The sequence below is a fragment of the Fringilla coelebs genome (assembly GCF_963513975.1).
Source record: "Fringilla coelebs genome assembly, chromosome: 7".
Classification (NCBI taxonomy): Eukaryota; Metazoa; Chordata; class Aves; order Passeriformes; family Fringillidae; genus Fringilla; species Fringilla coelebs.
Window position 1 is genome coordinate 18,169,135 of NC_140035.1, and position 24,469 is coordinate 18,193,603.

Here is a 24,469-nt window from a genome sequence, read left to right on the forward strand (position 1 = left end):
TGATAGTTCTTTAGGGAGAGTTATTTGCTAGGTATAATTTTAGCAATTATGTAACTGCTTGCTTTGCTTCCAGTTTTTAAAACTCAAGATATGCACTGTCCAAATGAATATAGCGTGTAGTTCGTAGCATCTTGAAGATCTGCATTACAGTGCATTGTAGATTTAAAAGTAAAACTGTAATTTTTACATCAGTGGCTACTGCAATAATTCAAATTTTATTCATTAAGGAGTTGAACTCATGGCAGTAATTATTTCAAAATCACTTAACACATTTCATTGAATATTTACATTTATAAGGGCTGAATCAAAAAGGGTTGTTTTTATTTTTTAAAAACTATGCATGCTCCCTTTTTCTTTGGCTTCTTGAGCATAAAACATTCCAGTAATTTTATGATCCATACTTCAAAACCTGAAGAGCATGCAGTTATTGCTAAATATTGTATTTAAATATTCAGAAATACCATTAGCGGAGTTAAAAAATGTACGTTGGGTTTGCCAATCCCACCTGACCATGCTGTGATGTGAGTCCCATGACTCAGCAGAGAGCAGCTGTGCATGTTTCTACTCTTGCAATGGATAGGGAAGGTACATAGCTGAATAGCATGCAGGCCAGTCAAAACCCATTAAAAAGTGATTATATATATATATACATATATATGTATAACTTGCTTAGGTAACCTGTGTGAAAGTGGTGACACGTTGCTCTACCTGGTTATAAAGCACCAGAGCTGCATTCTTGATTGCTCCAGCTTGGTTTTACCCCTGTGAGAAGTAAGAATGGTAGGTAGTGAAGTTCAAGACACAGGATCACTAGTTTTTCTCTTTTTGGAATCCCTAATTCAAACATGGCTTTAACACAATTAAAACATAATTATTAATATTTTATTATTAGCTGGAAAAAGGGAAATACATACCAACTGAAATGTTCAACAAACTTTTCTACAGAACTTGTTAGTTTATTTTAGAGAAATTAGAAATATAGAAGCTAGAACTACTAATCTGCACACAAAAATTGTGATTCATAAATAAAAGTGGAATGAATAAAATTAACAAAGACATGGTTAGCAGATCTGGAAACTATTCCTGTATTTATATAGTTCTCAATGCTTATTAATAAAAATTTTAAGAGTTTTGTTTATTTTCTGTCCTAGTATTTGTTTAACTGACTATGTGATTACCTCTTTTATTTGAAAAATATGTACATACAGGAAGCAAAATACTTTGAAGATATATGCCTTCCCATTCCTCCTTCTGCCTCTAATAATGGTAGAGCTGCTCCTAGATCTTGATGAAAATAACATCTTTAATTTCTCTTCAACTCAAATGTGATGGATTGTCAGATTGTGCAATGTTTCTAGTTCAGATTTAGTATGCTATACACTTCTGAATCTATAATCTTTATCTCATTGTTTCAAAAGAGGATTGTATCAGTGCCTGGACAGTGGAGTGCCAGTGTAACCAGAGACATGGTTTAAATCATTAGCCACAGCTAGTCTCTACCTTAAATAATTTGTCATTCTGAAGATACTGTCCCAGAACTAGTCAGTTGTAGAAAAAAAATGTCTATTGCTGGACATTTTAAACATGATAAAAAAAATCCAACAAATTGATGAAGTCCCACTGAGTCTGTTTTGGCTAAGAAATTTATTGAAGCCCTATGAAGATGTTTATCTTTTGGGAATGCAATAACTCTGTTCTTGTCTTTTTCACTTCATCTAGATACAAAGGCCCCGATGAAGCCAATCAGAAAACTGAATGTATTAATTGTTTTCAAAATTCAGTAGGTTCGATGTTGAAGGATATGTTTAATTTTATCAAAATCATCTGTTGTGATCATCAAAAGTCTATTGAGTAGCCTTATTTCTCCAAACTGAATTTGTATTTACTGTACATACACTATAGATAGAAAGGTTTTTGGAATTGTGAATGACTGGGGCCTGTAGGTATATGTATTTCTTTAGTTGTAAAATAAGTTTTCCATAACTGAGAAATATATTTTAAATTATTTTTCCATGTTGAAATGCAAAACCATTTTTATAAAGCTGTCAATCAGCTCTAACGAACAGTTGTTAAGTGGTGCACAATATACAATAGTTAAGAGTCTTATGTTTGGCAAGATTAACATATTTACTCATCCACATGCTAATGTTAAAACCCACCAAATTATCCTCTTCAGCTATTTCTATTTTTTTTTTATCTTCAAAGGTAATGATCTTGAGTATCTTTTCTTCAGAGCAGAAATCTGTTTCTTTTCTGATTATTTTCTCATTGGGTCAATGGCACTTCTCTTTTCTCATAATTAAATAATCCTCCTTCAATATATCAATGAAATGTTCACTTCTTGCAGGTACTTTCAGCCAATTATTACTCTAAAGCAGTGAGTAACTTTTATTAATGTTATCATTCATCCAAAAAGAGGTGTCCTCAAATTTCTAGTGATATGTATTAGAAAAATCTTGTTTAGGTCTGGAATTTGCAACCAGGTTCCAGAATAGGTTCTGCCAGATTTTGGAAGTGATTAACTTCTAAATTAATTAGAAAGGGTTTCCATGAAAGCATGAAAAGGGGAGGAAAAAAAAAAAAAGGGAGAGCTAGCCTCCGAAGCAAAGATAGATGGCTAGAGTTATTTTCTACTATAGTGTATATGATTTTAAAAAAATAGGAAATATTACAATTTGTTCCTCACTCACCCACAGTTACAATGTCTATAGTAATTACTTGCTCCTGGTATATTCCTCAGCAAAACACAGGCTATGCCCCACTTCTAGCATAACAGACTTCAAATAATCATTCTACTCTTAACATCAGTGACAGTCAGTAAGACACTGGAGGAAAAAAATATTCATTTTAGAGTTCCTATGCAGATCTAGCTTTCCACAGCTCTGTGGTTAAATAAAATGTTATTATAGGAGATATCTCTTCAGGGCATTTTAAGCGCTAAGTACTGCCACAGTTAAGGCAGGGAAAGTTCTGTCCCATCTCTTACCCCTCCTTTTGCAGACCAGGCCTTCTAGCAGGAATGTTTTCCCAGTGGGACCCCTTGAGAGGCAAAACAAAGCAAGTGATGGTGTACTGTTCTAGAGAGGTAACTTAAACACTGCACCAATGTACTCTTTATCTTCCTTAAAAGACAATCAGAAGGCAGCAAAAAATTCAGCAGTACTGTTGACTTGATAGGAGAAGATTGGGAAGCCACAAATTCCTGTCACACGCCAAAACTTCTGTTCATATATTCCAAATCCAGTGGATTTTTATGCACACAATAAAATAACCCCACTTTATTCTTTCCATAGAAATCATCCAGGAGGAATGGAATAAGGAATCCAGAGCAGAAAGTGAAATGAATACAGAATTAACAATTTTCAGGATAATGTCTGATTAGATACTGTTCACAATATGGACATTTGCACTTTATGAATACATGTAAGGCAGTTAAACAATAGAGAGTTGTTTGTGAGCAGAACTCGATGGAAGTATTATTGCTTCAGTTTCCCAATGGTATTGACTACTACAGTCTATGAAAATACTGAAGCAGCATAGAAGTCCTAAACCTATCTTAACCCTCGTGAAAATTTCTCCACAATTTCTTAATATTAACACCATCCATCATTTACTACTGGATTTCCCACAGCCACCTGAAATTTTCACTGCCAAATTGCTTACTAGATAGTTTCTCTTCCTGAAGACATATAGATAACATTAGTACCATTATAGTCCATTAAGGGCAAAATCCCTTTTGATTTATTACTGTCCAGAAACTTCAGGATGGCCTTAGAAGATGAAGATATGATGCCTGAACCATCATATCAAAGCTGGGCAATTGACTTGTGAAAGTCACCCTGAAATTGGCATTCAGAAGTTGTCAGCACATCAAGAAGGGCTTTTACTCCATTTTCTTGGGGTGTATGTACATCACATATTCACCGGGAAAGCAGAGGAGTTTCTGCCTTTGCATTGCATTTAGTTTTTTCCTCAGCTGTTGTGATAAAATATATGGCAGTACATTGTGAACTGAGCCATTCAATTTACCTTATAGGAGAAATAAACCAATAATACCTATGGCACAAGCAGTGACCTAACTTCCCTGAGCACAGAAAGTGACTAAGACTAGCCAGGTGTGGATGGGAACTTCCCAAGTTCCTTCAGTGCAGAGGCTAACATGTCATGTAACCACAAATTCAGTATCTGCACAGCCCCCCACCCCCCTTTCCCCCCAACGTCCTAATGCATACTACAAACCTTTTAAAAAGTAACATGTTCAGAAAATTTTTAGGCTTGTAACTTGACGGAGTTAATAGGAAGGCACTCATTATTGTATTTATCAAAGTTAACCACAAGGACAGAAGAAAAGGTATAGTGCAATGTCATTTGAAAAACATCAGAATATATGAAAGGACATAGAAAACTTTGCAAAAGGTTCATTGGAAATGAAAACCAAATTTTATTAGATCAGCTTATATGAAAAATTTAACCCTCAGACCCAGAATCACTCTGAATGTTTGGGGGGTTTTTAATACTAGTTGATCTCTTAATTTACACTGCTTTACACTTCCTGTCTCTCTTATATTCTAAATTTACAATGGATAAGCACTACTGCTGTACTATCTTATACATCTGGATTGAAACTGTTTGTCTCATAACTGAGCAATTCAGATGACAGAATATCTCCTCTTCTTCTTACAATTGTTACAAAGAGCAACATTTTTTGGAGGTCCAAATAAACACACACTCTTGATGTTCTTTAACATCTGGCTCATGGCTATGCATTAATGTAATGTGGTGAAGTTTGATATTGCTGAGGAATACATCATTATTGCAAATATGTCAGATATGATAAAGTCATGAATGCAGGGTTTCTTTATAGGAGAGCTTCCTTCATGGTAAACAATCCCTTTTGGACTAATGAGTTATTACATAACATCACAGCTTCTAATCTAATTGAAAACAAATTTATCCATAGTTCCTGATCCCTTAAACCTCAACATTCTTAAATTTCTAATGGCACTGAATATAATTAGATTTTAAATGCAGTAGATAATGCATTTATTAGCTTATCATTGATCACTACCCCAATATACAAAGTTTTCCTTGAATACCATTAGCACCTGTTCATGATCACTTCTGGTATTTGAGCCACTTAGATATTGAAACACCTTACACTGGTTTTTTAGACCAACTTCTGCAACTTTGCACAATAATAACAGCATAACAACTTAAAGTAAGCTGTTTCTGCGTGCATCTATATTACAAGGTCATTCTGCTCTCCAGGATAACTTGAGCTGCTGCTTTACGTGACATTCATTGGTACCTAGATTACTTTATTTCAGCCAGCCATAGTCTCCAAACCCAAAATCTGTACAAATCTTACTCACAAAACTTTTAGATAATCTAGAATGCATTATTGATTGGTGATGTCTCAGGGCTAATTTTTAGAACTACCCTAAATATTGAAAGAAATATTTTTCCTCCACTTATGTTTGCTTTGGTATGCAAAGTTCCTTAATTGCTCCTTAGCCTTCTACCCTTATTCCATACATTCTTATCAGATGTAGGTACTACAGCAAGAATGCTTTATCAAGTGTTTACTAATCCTAAAACCTTATAAAACTGTGAAAGAAATATTAATATTTAAAATCAACTATCTTCCAAATTTTAATAAACAAAATACTAAAAATGTAAACTCTAAGGATACTCTACTATGCCATTATATATGTTTTTCTTGAATGGTAATACATAAGATTCTGAAATATAAAATATATTTACATGGGATATTACAGTTTAAAAAAATTCTAAATATGTAATTAGAACGTGTAAATGTATGACTAAATTTAATACTTTTAAGATATGAAAAATCCTACCTGTTTGCTTTCTTCCATATCAGATTCGCTGCTAAATTCTTCTGTGTTTAAATTTTCAAAATCTGATTCTCCAAGTGCAATGGGCACTGTCACAGTGAGACCTGGGTTGTTTATGAATGACATGTAATCATTTTCATCAATTACGTATTTTTCCACACTGCTGCCTGTGCCCACACCACTGGTGGTTCCATTCCCATCTTTGAGATAATTCAGATCTTTGCTTATTTCAACGGCAGTATGATTGGAAATGCAGCTGTCCTTCTTGTTGTTTAGCTCTTCAAGTGCTTTAATTTCCTCTAAAGACTTCTGCTTTCTAACGAAGGCTTTTCGGATAAACTCCTGTATCTTTCTTTTAACATAATCTATGCCTTTCTGAATCCTTGCCACAGCAATCTGGAGATTGTTCATTTCATTATCATCATCTGTAGCAGCAAGGTTGTCTGAACTAAATGAGCTCAGCAGCAAGGCCAGAAATAGGTTCAATACCTAAAAGATGAGAAAATACAGCTATGTAGTAAATACAATCATATCAGAAGTGTTAAATTTGGCAGTGTTAACAGTTAGCAGTTGTACTTGATGATCTCAAAGTCCTTTCCCAATGTAAATAATTCTATGATTCTAAAAAAATCAGTAGAGCAGGTTGCGGGTCATAAATAACTTTTTGGGGCTCTGCACATTTTTTGCTGGTAAAATGTCAAGATTGCAAGGTCAGGTAAATGACTAAGATACAAACACTTTGAATTCTATTTTACAAAAATTTAAATAATGTTAAAAATATCATTAAAGGAAGATAATTTAGGAAATTTTGACTGCAAATTTTAACAGGAGAAGAAACTCAAAGTAGGAGTGTAAATGATGCATCCCTTTTATAACATTTATTTCTAGAAGTTCTCATCAATTCGATATTTTTCAATTGAAATTTTGCATTTTAAGTTGTCAGCATGAATTGAAACTTTTCTATAAAGGTTCCTTGTACAATCTTGAGTTAGAAGCTTTTTAAAGCCTTTTTAAGCTGGATGACAAATCACTCTGGGTTTCATTTTTGTTTTTTATACGTAAACAATCCAGAAAGTTCAGCACTAAAAATTAAATAGCACCGCTAAATTAGCTGCAGCGCTCCCATGATAGTACGTTGGAGTTGACATTTTGGTTTCCTTCTAAATGCTTGTACCTATAGTAAGAGTACATCAGTGGATAGAAACATATGAAAAAGAGGAAAAGGGAATCTTCAAATGTTTTTACCCAAAATTTAGCACATTCAGATCAATTTTTTAATTCTAAACAGAAGGATGACAAACATTTTCATTGCCTAGCTGTAAGTCCTGCACATCTCCATCAGAGTAAATGTTTAAAAAAATGTTCATCACGTACCACTAGGTTTCCAATCACCATGACTAGCATGAAAACAATAAGGCACATGGTTTGGCCTGCAACCTCCATGCAGTCCCACATGGTTTCTATCCATTCTCCACACAGCACTCGGAATACAATCAGGAAAGAGTGGAAAAAGTCGTGCATGTGCCAGCGAGGGAGCACACAGTCGCTGGAGATCTTGCAGACACATTCCTTGTAGCTCTTCCCAAAGAGCTGCATCCCAACCACAGCAAAAATGAACACAATGATGGCCAGCACCAGGGTCAGATTCCCCAGAGCTCCCACTGAGTTGCCAATAATCTTAATCAGCATATTTAGGGTTGGCCAAGATTTTGCCAATTTGAAAACTCGAAGCTGCAAAACAAAAATGCAGATGAACCTTTAGTGTTAGTTACAAGATAGAAGCTAGGTCCAAGTTGTTTAGCAGAGCATACCAATTTTTGTAGATTAATTTGTTCTTCAGTAGTACCACATTATTATTTTAATATGAAGTAGGGAACATGGAGTATTTGTCAAAAATGCATTGTTTATCATTTCATTTCAGTGGTGCACATAGTAAAACAAAGAAATAATTTGTGTTTGTACGACATTTTATTTTACTATTTTTAAACGTCCACTTACAGGTGATTCTTGAATCAATTCTTAAAGACACTTTAGAAGTTTCTACACTTCTCGTCACCATCACTACACCTTTGCTGGCTTAGTTCCACATTCCCTCAGCAGCACATTAGGCCTTCCATGCTTAGATACAGGCCATTTATTTAAGCAAAAACTTTAGTTGATGCAGACATTGCAATGTCCATTCAAATCATAAACATTAACTTATAAGTAATATTCATTACCTAAACTCAGGTTACGTGAAGTTGGGTACCATTGCAAGTAGTGCTAAATAAGTCAGTTCTTCCTGCTCTGTGTATTAGGAGATAAGGTTTTAAAGTAATGTGGTAACTATTGGTAAGAAAGTATTTTAAATCATTAATCTTGTACCTCTAGTAAACATATTTATAAACTAGTTTGTGCAAAATACTAGTTGCTATGAAAAAATACATTTCTAGTAGAAGCTCAATAATATTTCGATTTAAATGTTATCTTAAAGTCAGCTTGTTGTGATTCTGTTATATGTAATGGAGTGACTTAAAGATTATTGTTGGTGCCCATTAAAATAAATGTGAAGAGGGATCTGCTTACGTTCTTAAAAGTAGCACAAAGTAATGTTCACAATATAAAGACTAAAAATGTTATGATTAATTTGCTGGTGACAATATGTATGTTTTCACAGATATTCAGCTTTTATTATTCTTAATGAAACCAGTGTAAAGATTCACAAAATTCTTAAAAGGTAGCAATTAGAGTTATGTTGGCAAAGGATATCAGTTGGGTAGAAGATTGATAGGATAATTTGATACTAAAAGGTATCAAACACCTTAAATTTTTACTTACCAAACATGGCTTGCAAATTAAGCACATATGAAAAATAATGTGAGTCATTGAAGTATGTAATATATATTTACAAAATATGGTAATTATTGCAGGCACCAGCACTTTTATTTTTTGAGTGAGATAATTGCATGCAAATATTTAATTATCAAGGTATTTACCAATCTGAATGACCGAAGAACAGATAATCCTTCAACATTTGCAAGACCAAGCTCCATTAAACTAAGGCTAACGATAATACCATCAAAAATATTCCAGCCTTCTTGGAAATAATAATAAGGGTCCATGGCAATAATCTTCAGTACCATTTCTGCTGTAAATATCCCAGTGAATACCTAAAACAAAATGTAATGAATTGTTACGAGAAATTTATATACCTGAGGAATTTTTTTTAATCCAATGAGTTCTCTTATCTGTTACTATAAAAAACAACTGGTTGCTATCTCCAAGTGGCATCTAAGTTTTTCTAAACGCTGAAAACAAGTAACTAAATCAGGATTTATAGTGGGACAGAGATTCAATAAACATATAAAAAGCTATTGACCAGTCAGCAGTTCAGCTTCCTGGTATGTGCTGGACTATCCACCCAGCAGATGATGTGATGTGACCTGGTGTTTTAAGTCCTGTTTGATGAGGATGGTTCCAGTAAGAAGACTTGACAGCAAGTATTTTCCTAGCTTACAGTCTAAAAAGATGATAGTCTCTAATGTCAGACTGTCTAAGCACAGACTCTCTAAAGTCTGTCTTGACAGACAGACAGGGGAAGACAGGGGAAGTTGGAGTTTCTTGTCATGTGCTTTTGTAAGAATATAGAGGTTTCACACATAGTTACCATGCTGTATGATGGCTATTTCCTTTTAGGAAAATGAACTTCAGGGTGATAATGTTATTTGAAATATCTCCAAGTGCCAAATGTGAAATTGTCAATGCATCTTAGTGTTTTTAAGTCTGTTTTTAAGTCCAGGATTTAACTCAACACTTTCTTGCAGTGTGTAGTGATCAGTGGTTTGTGCAGCACAACAAAAAGTTTGTGAGCATACGTTTTTTGTAAAAGTGTTTTCACTGTAGTGTAATTGAAAAAAAATTCCAAGAGAAATGATGACTTTGAATATTTTATCAATTTTGTACAGAAGAAAAGTATTTCCTGTGATGTTATATCAGTGCCATGGTAAAAATAGCATCATCTACCTTAATGTTTGAAAGAAAAAACCCAAGGTAGATGTCAAGAAATCTGGCATTCCAGTGAAGACTGCACTTCCACACATATTCAGTTATTCCATTATAGTAGTTAAAAAACATATCTTCATTAAAGCTAAAGGCTCCAGTAAAAAAATCACTTTACCTGTGAAATCATAAATACCATTTCTGAACTGATTATAAAAAGGCATTCTGGAATAGATTTAAACAAATACAATACATTTATAAGTTTCTTCTTTTAGGAAAGGGTATTTTTACATCAAGAAGCGCATGACAAACTACTTACCAGGTTCCCCACAGAAAGGACACTGCTAAACTGTTCTGTCATGGGGTAATGTTCCATGGCCATAAACAAGGTGTTTAAAACAATGCAAATAGTTATAGCAAGATCAACAAATGGATCCATCACAACTAAATTGACGACATGCTTTACTTTTAACCATGGACTCCAGCAATCCCAGATCAAGAAAGTATTTGCAAATCTGTACCAGCATGGTGGGCATTTCTGTCTGGATTCTTCAAGCTCTGAAAAAAAATAGAAAAAATGAATATTACAAATGTATCTTCTGGAAGTCCTGGTTTAAAATATGGGAAAAGATTATATCAATCAAATAAACTGCTCTCACTAACATGAGATTTCCCATGTTTATCTACCTTAAAATAAGGCATCTAATTTATTTAAGATCCTTCACCACCAGTGGACAATGAAGTCCATTCATTAAAGACTAAATCATCTGAGACAAATGTCTAAAGGGAGAAATGTGTTTGTTTTCCCAGGACAGTAGGGAGAATCTAGACATTTAGTTTAGGTTACTTAACTTGCTTACAGCAGATATCTTAATTTCAGATATTAAAAATCAACATGAATCCTTTATGAAGTTTATACCAATCCTTTATGAAGCTTATACCAATATATACTATATTATCCATTTGAGGCTCTGGAAATCCCCTAGATATTATTATTTTACCTCTGTTAGTACACTCAGTAGTGTAATATCTTGGAAGGTGTCATGAAACATGGTTAAGCATTCAGATTGTGTAAATGACCTTAGAAATGCTCAAAAAGCCCTTTCTATCTGATGTTCAGAGACTCCACATGCCAGTTTTACATTTACAAAGAAAATTATGTAAATAATTTCTCTGTCCATGTAGTTAGCAGAACTTCACTGAACTGCCTGTCAGATAAAATGCACTAAATACCTTCCATTGTATTTGTAAGTATGCTGGCTATGCTCATTGCTCTTTGTCTAGCAGCAGACTCTTCCAGCATTTCCATGGAAATTTGGTATGAACTCAGTCTTCTTTTCCTTATTTCTGTTTCTGTAGTGGTGCCCTGTAAATTAAATACTGAGAAATTAGACCATCCTTTTCAACAGCCAATTAACAGTATTTACTGCATAAATATTGTAGTGATAATTAAATCAGCTTTGTGCAATGTACTATGCTTTTCACGGAATGTTTCTGTTCTTTTCAGGATTTCTTTTTTCTTTATTGAGGAACTAAGTGGGAATTTTGTACCGTGGTACAAATAATCAACTGCAGGACCCAATATCAACAGTGTGGGACCAAAGGTTGTTCACATTTAAGCGACTGGCTGAAAAAAATTTTTGCTTGGTGTCTCCTTAATAGTGATAATAGTAATAGTAATAATACATAAAAATTACTATAGATGAAACAGGCTTGCTTATTTGAATGTTTGAAAGAACATCTTAGTTTACACAAGTCTGAAACTGAGACTAAAATGTTATGTAATTTCAAAGGTACATAGGAATTGTACATATTTTTCTCAGGAAAGGTATGAGAAAAAAGTCCTTGAGAAGAATTCAGAAAGGGATATTTCTAATAACTATCATGAGAGTAGTAGCCACCTTTTGTTTCATTTTATAGGAGTTTTCCTATACATATTTCCAAGCTATAGCCTTATTTATGTAGTGAATATCTACTTTGTTGAAGCGAAACTATATACAAATTGTCAAATTCAATTAATCTTTTTTCCTATGTGTAGATCTCTTGCTGAAAGCAAGAAGAATATCATACTTTACAAAGGCTTAGACATAGGAGGTTGAGGATTTTACTTCTTTTTTTGTTCTCTTATTTAAAGACTATTGTAAATTGTTTCTTTAAGAAATTAAGGAAGGCAGAGAGGAAGAATAAGAGAAAATTCTGTGCCTGAACCAAACTGTAATAAATACTGGCTTACTTACAATTACCTCTGGTATAAGCTGACCAGTAGGTGAAGTCAGAGTTGAAGGTCCTCCAACCAAGGAAACCACTCCATTGCAATCCACAGTGCTGTGCATCTTCCCATTCACTGGAAGGGCTGGTATCATTCTAGATGACACACTGGCCTGACTAATGTTACTGTTGCGCCTTTCTCCATGTCGATTTGGAACAAAGAGAGAATCTCTTCTGCTCTCATTGTCTTCAAGAGTGCTGTGTTCATCATCAGCAAAGTCATTTTCGGATCCTATATCCTTTGCATGACCTCTGAAACTGAAAATGCTGGTTTTGCTGTTGCGTCTTGGTGAGAACAGAGAACCACGAATGCTTAACAAAGACTGTAAAAGATTTAAAACAAACCAAACAAAACAGCATTAGAACTAAAATTGTAAGTTCCTGGCTTTTCAAAGAATAGTTACTGTGCTGGAGGAAGGATAGTCACTTTTTTCTTCCATATTATAAGTGTGTCCACTAGGGGAATGTGTTCACCGGGGACCTGAAGCAGAGGGGGAAAATTCTTTTAAGGTAATGTAGCAGGACTGAGGAAAAGTTGTGCAGAAGACACAAGCAAGTTTGCATTGTTCTGAGTGAAGAAGGAATTAGTTGCTATCCCTAGGAATCCCCTGGATTCCTAGGGATAACAGCTACTAATGCTCACCCATCACTTTATTCTGTTTTATTTGGTAGATGCAGAAGCGATCTTAAGTTTGCCATTGAAATCCTTCTAAACTGATGTAAGGAACTTGACTGACCTCTTCCCAAAAGGCTCAATAGTGGGGGAACAGTGTCTAGAAGGCAGAGGGGGCAGCTTGGGGAAGCTTTGGAGATACAGCAGCAGCACTCTTAGGCATAGCTCTCCAGAGGCCATAGCAGGTTGCACACACCTGCCAGAAGGTATCACTTTGCTATCAGGCAGCTCAAAGAAAGTATTCACCAGGGACACTTACCTAAAGATATTCTGTTACAAGTGAGAAAAATAAATCAGTGGTTGTTGGTAATTCATCTTTTAATTACAGTAGAAGCCGGTTAATGAAGTGTTCTTCTCCCTTGCTACATATTTTATTAACAGCATTCATGAATAAATAAAATGAGTACTAATTGTGGAGAAAAGTAAACTGGCATTCAGCCTTCTTCAGTTCTGCGTTTTTGCAAATCTTCACATCTTGGTTCATCAAAAACCTGGTTTGAGACTATTGTCAATTTTTCACTATTTCTGCAGGTGAAAAGTCCTCATATGTAATAGCAATATGTAATTATCCCAGGATAATTAAAGTGAAAGTGAAAACTGTCCTATATTATATAAACCTATGTTAATAATTTGAAAATCAAACACTGCATATATGCATATATCAACCCATATGTATCTCTGTATATGCATAGTCAGATGTATAAATTCATACATTATGTGTGTGCTGCACTGGTAGAACTGTCTGTTATAAGGTCTGGCAGGTGTTTACCACTACGAGATGTATTTTTTTATGCTCTTACAGCTACACCAAATTTTAATAGTTTGGGCTGAAATTTTCTATGATGGCTGTCAGCCTCAGGCTGAGTTACTTGAAAAATATCAGCCAAATGATTTTGCTAACCCATTTATGTAAACTTGGCTGAAGAAAAAGTGGTGTTTTGCTTATACTGAAAGATAATTTTATCAAGAAAACCCCTAGCTTCTACAGAACATGACACTGAATTCTGATAAAGCAGTAAAATACACCCTTTTTACATTTCCTTGTAAATATATCTGGGCAATGTACAGTCCTTCAAAAAATGACATGCTCACCAGGGTTTCATCTGACTACCAGTGATAGCCTTGTTCTTTTAGAGAATGTTCCCATGGCTGCTATGTTTTATTTGCAGGCCAATCTTTCCAATACGTGTTGCCACATTTTGAGTACAGCTAATTGGATCAGCCCCCTCAGGGATTTGGGAGAAGTAATGTCTGTTCTCCAAGTCCCCGCTGCACTGAGACAAAAGATATAAGCCAAAATGGCTGCAATTCTAACACATGGAGAGGCAGAAATATATGTGTCTAAAGGCTATCAGAAAGTAAGGTCTGAAAAGAAGGTTTGACTTTTCTGGCAAACTGCATCATTCATCTGCATATGGAATATGGTATCAAAGGACTAAACCTCTTACAGGGCCCAACTGAGCAGATTATCTCCCTTTACCATTCTGCCTTGCTGTTTCATGCTCTGACCCTATCTCACCAGAGAGATTCTCCATGGCTAACAAAACAAATGAGCTCTTTCTTTACCAATTCTACTGTTTGCAATTATTTCGCTCTTGTGGCACCTAAGTTTTAGTTATGCTGTCAACTTTTGCCCCAAAGCTTTGTTACAACTGCAAAAAAAGAAACCCCAAGAGCATCTTTAATGAAGAAGTTATTCCTAACCTGGGTGGTATTCATAATTAAAAGTCATCTATTGGCTCAAACATCACATTACCATTTTTAAGAGATGCATTTTGAGTGATTTTTTTCTAAAAATGCCATAACTGTGTGTAGCCTTGAAATAAGCAAAGATAGCACTGAATCATTTTGGCTGGAAAAGACCTTCAAGATCATCAAGCCCAACCTTGTCAGCTAAACCATGGCACTGAATGATATGTCCAGTCATTTCTTGAACACTTCAAAGGACACTGACTCCACCATCTCCCTGGGTAGTCCATTCAGATTTTTTACAATCCTTTCCATGAAGGAATTCCTCCTGATGTCCAACCTCAAATTCCCCTGACCATCTTGAGGCTATTTCCTCTTATCCTGTCACTGGTTGCCTGGGAGAAGAGGCTGACCTCCAGCTAGCCACAATCTTTCAGGAAGTTGTAGAGTGATAAGGCACCCCCTGAGACTCTTCCAGATTAAACAACCTCAGCTTCCTCAGCTCCTCCTCATATATAACTTACTCTCTAGACCTTCACCAGCCCTTCTCTGGACCTGCTCCAGCACCTCCATGACTGTCTTATACTGAGGGACCCAGGACTGGACACGGGATTGAAGGTGCAGCCTCACCAGTGCCAAGTACAGAGGGCATATCCTTAGGTGACAGAAGTGACCCTTAGATTTATGGCAGTAGAGCTCAGAACTTTGTATTAAATGATTTCCAGAGGTCCTTCTTAAACAACTTGCTTTCCTGTGATGGAAATGATTCACCATGATGATTTCTAATAAAAAAGAACAGTATGACTAAATTGCTACACATACAGGCCCAAAAGATCCCTGTGTAGTTTGTCCTTATTGTGCAATACTAGTGCTAGTTTTCTCGTTATCTTCACATTAAAGAAGCTAATTAAGGACAATAGTAGAAATTAATGGTAATGTGGGATTTCCTGTGCAGAGTATTTTGATGTTGCAGTCTGCTAAAAACCCCACGTTTGTATAGTTTTAAAATAGATCCAGAACAGAAAATGCATGGTTCATTAATGCATATATATGAATACTAATCTTTCTTTCTTCAGTCTACTAGACACATCCTCAGAAACACATTTTCAGAAATGTTAATGTGTTAATTAAGTTTATAAGTATTCTTGGTACATTGTTTTTATCCCTTTGCTAATAGAATGGGTCAAACCATCTCATACTTTTAATGTGAATGGTACTACCACTGATTTTTCCTTCCCTTATCATTTACATAACTTCCAATATGTAAACTTGCTGTAATATCAGTGAAAATAAAAGTAGAGTGGACACACATGATTTAAAATAGAGTGATTTACCTGGTGAGGAGAAGTGAGCCTTTTTTCATATGTCAGTTGACTTCCTTCTGTGGAGAAGCGGAAACTTTTCCTTCTGATACTGTCTTCTGACTCAGACTTGGGGAACTTATCAATATCTCCTTTGTCCTCTGCTTCAGACATTTCTTTCTGTCTTCTTTTCTTCCTTCTGTTTCTTCTTTCTTTAGCACTCTTTGAGCTCAACTTTGATGCTTCTGAAGAGCTTTCTAGGAGCTCTCCTAATCCCCCTACACCACTGAAATCTCTTGATGCAACTGATGCCGCTGCTACTGCTGCTGTTGTCTGTCAGGTTACAAAGCAAGGTATTCTTAGTAGGCCAAAAAAGAATAATTTTATAGTCTTTTATCAACTGGTTTTTATTATCACCATCATAATAATGCTTTTCATACACTCTTGAGTATGTAAATATACCCAAAAAAATTGTACTGAAGATAAACTATTGAGCTGTACAGCTCCTCACTGTTTTGCAGCATGAGTTATTTGAAGCACCAACTTTGGCAGAACAATAGCTACACTATTTGTTAAAGAATTGCTGCACAAGACACTTGTCTGAAATAAAAGGAGTCAGAAAATTGTTGACATAGTGCTTTTTCATTTTGGACCTGTTATTCCATTTTCTCTTTTGAAAAGCCCCACATCATGATCTAATTCAGCTGATCCCTTCTGAGCTCTTACAGAGAAAACTAATGCCTAACATTCATCCTGTGAGTTAATGTATAAAATCCAGCTAGCACCCTGAAAGCAGCTGAATCCAGCCATTCCTCACTGCCTTCACAGCAGGAACACTCTCATAACTTTCCTTCTGCCTTTGCTGGTACCAGGCACAACCTCTAGACACATCTTCAAGTCCTTCCTCCCTCTTCACGTTTCCCCTCCACGTCTCACTGTATCTGCACTCTAGGTCTTTCTTACAGATATGTAAAGATACATTTATTTCCTGTTGGTGCTACAGCCTGAAAGAAGAAAATAAGTTTAGATTTCTTTTAGAAAAGGGTGAGATGACTTACTGGAGCAGAGTCATCCCAAAATTCAGGACCAGTATCTTTAACTACAGTGGTCAGCCTACTTGTTTCGGTTCATTAGAGAAAGGTTCTTTTAGTCATGAAAAAAAGAATTGAGAGTATGTCCAGTGCTGTTCCTCAAAAGAACTGTGGGAGATTGTGATGAAATTCTGTAGTTGAAATACCCTAAGTGAGATTATAGGCTGCTCATGCTTACAAAAAAGGGTGGTGTAATAAATGGCAAGAGACTAGGGTTATATAACAAAGATGACTAGTAATTATCCAGCAAAACATATTATATTCAATGCCAAGTATTTCAGGAATGATGACATATCTCTTTACAGCAGGAAAGGATAGTTTGAAAGCTCGTGGTATGAATTAATGTCTTTCTTTGCCACAATATACAACCCATGCTATACAAGTTGACTTGATACAGACTTTTTCTGCTAAATGGAGTATTAAAAGGATTCTGAAGTGTTTATAAAATAAAAAAGCAAAATTTTGTCATACTGGTTCCAGAATATCATCCTTCAAAGACCCTAACAGAAACAAAGGCAGTAGATGCTGAGTCATCACTCATCTACTTCATAATACTAGCAGTAAAGGTTAAACAAATGGAGCAATCCAAAGACCACTGTGATGACTTAAGTTTGTGGATGAATAGGTTCAGTGTCAAGGGGGTGAAGAGATGGGTCCCAAACTAATTTCTGCCTTAGCAACTAATTCAACACTTCAGTGATCCACCTTGTACTGCCTACTTTCTTTTCACAAACAAAAGTGATCCTGACTGTAATAATGCTTATAATATATGTAGTGGTTGCTCATTTAAAAAAAAAAAGACTTTCAGGGTCTTTATTCAACCTTACTTATAGTCTCTGTTTCTTATTCTATTCTTTCTAAGTCGGGATCAGCTTTATTTCCCCCCACTCTCAGATATACAAACATCTAGATGAGCCTGCTGATATCTTTTAGTATAATGTGATTCAGTGCCTTTAAGGCATTAAAACACCAGATTTAAGAAAAATCCAGCGATATACACTTTGCTGACATTCAACCTTTCTAAATTTGATTTTTGCAGGATTCTAGTCTTTCTTTAGTAATTTGGAAGGGATAAAGTTTACTGACTAAAATAAAGATATGTTAATGAGATTTCACAAGTCATACAGAAAGGTTTCTTTTCAAGCAAAAGACAGAGAGTTTGTCTTTTTGTTAGCACTTTGTGGAGTCATTCTAACTCAGTGAAAGTACCTGTAAAGTACTTCCAAAAATAGAGTTTTATAGGAGTTTCAAATTTACTAGCATTTTATAAACACTGTCCTGTTGAAAATGACTAAATGCCATTTGAAAAGCAGTGGAAAATCAGAAATTAAACAGATGGCTGACTCACAGACCTGAACTCCTGCATATATTTTGCTTTCAGATAAGAAAATATATTTTCACAAAAGTATCTATTAAAATGACTTTTCTCAAAAAACTTTAAATAATTTTCTTCTCTTTTCAAAGGCAACAAAGATAACTTAAAAAGAATTCTGAAGGAATACGTTTGTTATGAATATTTCTCATCTGCTTTTCTGTTCTAAGAATACATAAACTTCTAATTTACTACAGTGTTAATTAGGGATATTTTTAATTATCTTACTGGATAGAAATCTAGAAGAACACTGATTACAATCCTTCACTCTATTTGATGAATATTTGGGGAGAATTATTAAATACTTCAAGCTTGGCAATTTTAACTCAGATGTAAACCAGAAGCAACATCATTAGACTTTTTTCATGCTATTTATAAGATCTGTAACATAAAAGGACCATTATTTATGACTACTTAAATCAGGTTTCTAGACCCCTCTTATGAAAAACATTTTACTTTTACAGTCTTTTGGTGAATGAAGTAACATTCTTTTCTGTACCATTAGCTTGCTTTTTTTACTATTTGGTTAGTTCCTGGTTTTCATTGGCTATTTCCACTTTTATAACTTGCGTGGTAAACATGCAAGACCTTTTATTTTCTGAAATTCCTTGCACAATTTGTTTGTGTTCTTAATCATAAAAGATTTTTTTCCTTGCCTTAAGAACAAGGTTGTTCAGAAAGTATAATTTCCATTATTACCTGAGCTTCTTCTTGTTGCTTCTTCAGTTGTTCCAGCATCTGCTGAAATTCTGCCTCTTTCTGCTCTGCTTCTTCCATTGTTGCTTGGTTCTGTTCTTCATAGGCCATGGCAACCACAGCCAGGATCAGGTTTATCAGATAGAAAGAGCCCAGAAAAATCACCAGAACAAAAAATATCATGTATGTCTTCCCAGCAGCACGCAGTGTCTAGGGAGTGGAAAGCATATATTATCCCACAATTTATCTTTTTCAGCTCATGCAAAAATAAGCCTATTTATGTGTTTTTGGACATCCCCAACAGTTTATTATTTATGTTATAATCATTTCTTACCAGCTGATAGAGGTTTTCCCAGAAGTCCTGAGTCATTAGCCGAAACAGGGACAAAAAAGCCCAGCTGAAGGTGTCAAAACTCGTGTAACCATAATTGGGGTTTCTGCCAGCTTTCACACATATATATCCTTCTGGGCACTGCCTACGTGAAAATCAAACACGAGGACTTAGTCAAGATTTTTATTCCCTTCTAGAATATATGTATTATCTTTTGGAAGAATATGCATTATTTTTCATCAGAAAATCCATAACTTACAATTAAATTCATTCAGAAAAAAAAATTCCCGAGAATTTAACTAATAACATAGTAAATGAAAGATATCCTTTTCATCCACTCACTGGTTGAAATTACCTAAATATTAAAAGTCTCCTCAATTACATTTTGCAAATAGAATCTTTATTCCAAATGAATTATTTCCTGGCAGAAATGATTACTAAAATGTTGTTAAGGATACAGAGAGATTAAAAAATATTATTAGCTAAATTTAATTGTAGTTTAAGGGATTTCCCTCATAATGCTGTTATATATATTTTTAGTAAACCTCTTCAGTGCTGCCAGTCAGGCATCCAAGTTCAGCTAACAATTCTAGGCTCATATTTGGCACATGTAAATGGCAAAATTTGCCAAAGTGAAAGAGTTAGGCTTGAAAAAACAGATTCAATCTTGAACTATGAAGTCACTGCTGTGCTTTTTTAATATTTTCTATGTTTTCTTTTTCACTTTTAACTTTTGTTTCCTCCTACTTTCTTCAATCAGTAAATCATCCAAGGAGACTGTCCTGGTTTAGGCCTAATGCATATGGAATCAGCCCTTGACACAAGCATCATAAGGTCACCCTGGGACATTGACTTAAAAAAATTTCATATCAATAAAACCAACTCCATTTTCCAATCAAGCAGAAAAAGGCTGCTAATTGCTACTTTGTTTAGCCAGAGTGTAAAATATTTTTACTTCAGTAAGAAATTCTCACTTAGCCACAAAACTCCATAAGTTCTGTAACCCTGCTAAATATGGAGTTGCAACAAGATCTCATGTTACTTCTTTTTCTACAGAGCATAACCTAGAATGTTTGAAAGGGTCTTACCCTGCATCAGAGCTATTACCACAAAGTAGGGCATCTCTTTGTCCTTCCAAAATGTAAAAATGAGCTGTGTAGAAAACATTAGAAATATATATGAATAGATCAAATAAATCTGAAAGCAATACAAAGTAAAATAAAAATAAATTGTGTTAAATCATAGTGGCTAGCTACTGATCCCTTTGTAGCTTGTTTAGGAACCTTTCTGGTTGTTGTATTTTTTATTGTATGTATTTGATCTCTGTAAATCAGTGACTGTAAGCAGTTCTACATAAGTCAGAAATATAAACCCCGCAATGTTCTTTACTTGGTCACAAATAATTACATATTTTAGCCACAAATATATTAAAATAGTTATATCAGACATTCTTACTTTCATCCTCAATGTAATCCTTCCAGTTAAACGTGCTCACTGTCATGTTAACAAAAGTACCGTTTTCATTCATTGTGCTGTTAAAGTAGGAAATAATGTTTATCTCAAAAGTAGAATTGTCTGGAGGCCACTGCAGGCATTTATTCCTCAGGTTGCCCATGAACAGCTGCAGCCCTATCAGTGCAAATACACTCAGACAAAACACAGTCAGGATCATCACATCTGAGAGCTTCTTCACAGACTGAATCAGGGCTCCTACAATTGTCTTCAGGCCTGCAAAGAGAAAAGGTCCAGAGAATTATCAAAGAGTATCTTTGCCCTTCCCATATAATTAAGAGGCCATGCAGACACTTAAAATATTTTTTATTTCTCAAAAAGTAAAGCTTCATGAGCAGCCTCAGAGCTGGTGAAGATGAATGAAAGAAAAAGATTCCTTTTTATGAATATGCAATGTACATATATTCCAGTAAATCAAATATATAATATTCTCAAGCAGGAAACTTTATCAATCATGCTTTTCTAGAACAGATTTGATTGCATTTACTTATTTTTATCCACATTAAATTTACTGCAAATAATTCAGTTTCCAGTTAATTCTAAACATGACTTCACAACAGTATAAAGCAATATGAGATAGAATTGCTAGTAATTTTGAATGAAAAAATAGTTTGCATTTGATAAATTTTCCTGCGCATCATTTATTTCCTTTTTGGTACCTTCATTTGTTGTTACTTGCTTATTTTTAAGACCAATGTCAATTTTAAGTGGTAAAAAAAGGAAAAATTTCAAAACCAAGAATGCCATAGCACTAAGCTTTTGTAATGTAGAGGCAATTTGTCACAATAAAATGCAGAAAAAGGAAGCAAAATAACCCAGAGACCTCATATTTTGTGTTTCATGCAAGACTGTTAAACTCAAAGGCTGATTTTGCAAAATAAAAGAAGCTAATGCTGAAAAGGCAAAGAATCATAAACTAGGTTAATGATCCATGCCTTTTTTTTTTTTTTTTTTTTTTTGGCAACATGAGCAGCAAACAGCAAGACTTATGCTCAGAGTGAATTCAATGGAACGAAAGTCAGCCTCGGTGTTTAACCTCGCTCTCACCTGGAATGACTGATATTGTTTTCAAAGCTCGGAGAACTCTGAATGTTCTCAACGCTGAGACATTGCCCAGGTCCACAAACTCTGTCACATATCTGTAATAGGGGAGTTCACACACAAACACAATGACAGCACACAAATAACAGTTGGAGATACAAGGGGCCTAACACCTGACACCAACTACTTCTTACCTGGAATTACAGAAATAGTTTTCAAAGCTCTCAATACTCTGAAAGTTCGAAGAGCTGAAACATTGCCTAGGTTTACAAATTCTGTTACATACCTGTAGGATTAAATCACAGTTATTCAGAATTGAGGCAGAGCTTATACTAATTATGTGGGTCTTCAAAACCTCTGTGGCAATACTAGCAATCATACTTCAAAATTTACCTGTCTCTTCACTACATTTCACTTTAATAATTGTTTTCATCAGTTTTGCTTAAATGTCATTGAAGTGAAACTCACTGATTTGTATTTGAACATCTAGTTAAACTAATTAGCTTGTAATGGGACGGTAACATGAAGTCAAAGGGATGGCTTCATCTCTGGCGAGCAGAAAAATGTAGGCCATGAAATTAGTGTCCCTCAGCAATAATTACACTAGTGGCTGACACTCCATTTCAGTTTGTGCCGTATTTTACTTTGATTTATGAATACTAAAATGTGTTATACAGTGTCTAAGCTTCAAAGATTGCAAAAATTAAATATGTTTAAATAAATACACTTATTACAATAATATTTACCACTAATTTCATGCCCTAAAAGCTTAAAAAGTTCTTGAACCACTTACGCCATTAAAATGACACTGAAGTCAAGCCAGTTCCATGGGTCTCGCAGAAAAGTAAAACCTTCTAAGCAGAAGCCCCTTGCAAGAATTTTGATAAGTGATTCAAAGGTATAAATTCCAGTGAAAGTGTACCTGAAAGTCATCAGAGCAGGAATAATGGATTTTTGCATACTTACAGACAATGCCATTCTTTTGCAAAGATGACTTAAAAAAAAAGAAAAAGTATTTAGAAGTGAAAGGAGTAAATTATTAACTTCACTTGCCCTAAACATAGAAGCTGCTGTTCTGTCTTTGTTGAAATTTGAACCTGATATATATGCAACTGATTTTCTAGAAGGTTTTTTTAATCTCAGTTCTTGTACTTAAAAATAATTTCTCATTCTAGTATTTATGGACACATTTCAGACTTTAATATTTATATGTACATTCTTTGGCACTCACAGGGTTGCCTCTTTTCTTGCATTCATAAATCAGGTAGATGTCTAAGGGTTACAAAAACTGAAGAATTTTTTTATATCTAAATCAGAGAGTTTTATAAAACTCAATTCTGGATAATAACTATACTAATGCCTACATTACATGTTTATTTCATAAATAATCATCAAATATAAGAAAGCATGCCCAGACTGTTATTCTCAAAGATGGGGAGCATGATTACCAGCTTAGCTGGTGTGGGAACAGCTCTTCATTTATCAGCATAGAATAGTCAGTTATAACCAGCATAATGCAGGCACTTCCTGAGACCCACATGGATCTCTGTGGACCTCCAGAATAAAGGAACTCTACCTACAGACCCTACTGCTCTCCTTTCAAACTCTCTGCAACTCTAACAAGCCATCATCACTGTTGACTGGGAATGGGTTAAGGGTAGTGGTTTCTAAACAGGGTTCAGTTCATTAGTGCAGAGAAATAAATAAAAACCAGTAATGGTTTTTTGAGAAAAGAGGGGAATGAAAGAAGCAACAAGTGATTAGAAGAAGGTTTTCCATGAGTTGTATTTTTTCAAATAAAAACATAAAGGGCTTTGAGGAACATGACCTAGTGGAAGTTGTCCCTGCATGCCAGGGGTTTGGAACTGTATGATCTCTAAGATCCCTTCGAACCCAAACCATTCTATGATTCTACAGTATTTCAGAGGAAAACATGTGTCTGTAGTCTGTTAAAGAATAAATATGCATTTATAACCACGAACAAGAAAGAGAAATATTCCTTATTTAGGTCAGCTCTTTGTTACTCTTTCACAGGGATGGCCCTTTCCTTGGCAATTTGAGTTTCTTGTGGTTTGTGGGTTGTGTGTCCTTGTTGTGGCAGGTACTTATAAGGTCAAACCAGTAAGGCACGATAAAAGTCCCACTGTGATGAGATCATGGATACTCGAGCAAGGTATGGCAACAATTTTACATGCACAATTTTACATGCATATCTGTAGCTCCCTGTCTTATTTACAGCTCAGAATATCCAAGGACAAGAGCTCCTGTTTTTTACTACACAGCAGAAGTTCAGATATTCCTCAGGCATAATTTTAACAAACATGATGTTACTCTTAAACCATTTAAGTTGTTCAGGAGGAAATGGGAAAGATATTGATGATCTCATGGAACCTGATTCTTCCTGACTCTGGACAAGCCTATTCTGGCATTCACATTTTAATAAATGCTTCTTGTTTGGAGTCACACAAAACCAAAGATGTAAAAATAAAGCAGTAAAAATGTTCAACTTACTCTACATTCTTTGTCCAGTCTGGAGGGTTACTCATGGTCATAAATACACAATTGGTCAAAATAGTGCACATGATAAGCATGCTGAATAACGTAGGCTATAGTTAAGGCACATAGGTCAAAAAAGTAGGACAGCTTTATAACACTGAAATAA

The 24,469-nt window shown here is 35.0% G+C and overlaps 1 protein-coding gene across 11 annotated transcripts in view; it reads right to left on the bottom strand.

Annotated features, from left to right (window-relative positions):
* The window catches only part of LOC311155931 (sodium channel protein type 2 subunit alpha), a gene marked incomplete at both ends in the record, with an annotated part of 50,647 nt that overhangs the window by 21,520 nt on the left and 4,658 nt on the right, over nucleotides 1-24,469 (bottom strand). The window contains 14 exons of one of the 11 annotated variants that reach the window (XM_084209422.1): nucleotides 5,859-6,344; nucleotides 7,230-7,586; nucleotides 8,831-9,004; nucleotides 10,153-10,391; nucleotides 11,067-11,199; nucleotides 12,077-12,424; nucleotides 15,798-16,097; nucleotides 18,927-19,133; nucleotides 19,258-19,399; nucleotides 20,343-20,406; nucleotides 20,710-20,982; nucleotides 21,814-21,905; nucleotides 22,601-22,729; nucleotides 24,319-24,413. In XM_084209422.1, the coding sequence (XP_084065548.1) occupies nucleotides 5,859-6,344; nucleotides 7,230-7,586; nucleotides 8,831-9,004; nucleotides 10,153-10,391; nucleotides 11,067-11,199; nucleotides 12,077-12,424; nucleotides 15,798-16,097; nucleotides 18,927-19,133; nucleotides 19,258-19,399; nucleotides 20,343-20,406; nucleotides 20,710-20,982; nucleotides 21,814-21,905; nucleotides 22,601-22,729; nucleotides 24,319-24,413 (3,039 nt within the window). Of the gene's footprint in view, nucleotides 1-5,858; nucleotides 6,345-7,229; nucleotides 7,587-8,830; nucleotides 9,005-10,152; nucleotides 10,392-11,066; nucleotides 11,200-12,058; nucleotides 12,425-15,797; nucleotides 16,098-18,926; nucleotides 19,134-19,257; nucleotides 19,400-20,342; nucleotides 20,407-20,709; nucleotides 20,983-21,813; nucleotides 21,906-22,001; nucleotides 22,094-22,600; nucleotides 22,730-24,318; nucleotides 24,414-24,469 lie in introns of those variants that run through there. The other 10 variants (XM_084209423.1, XM_084209430.1, XM_084209424.1 and 7 more) reach the window with 10 other exon arrangements.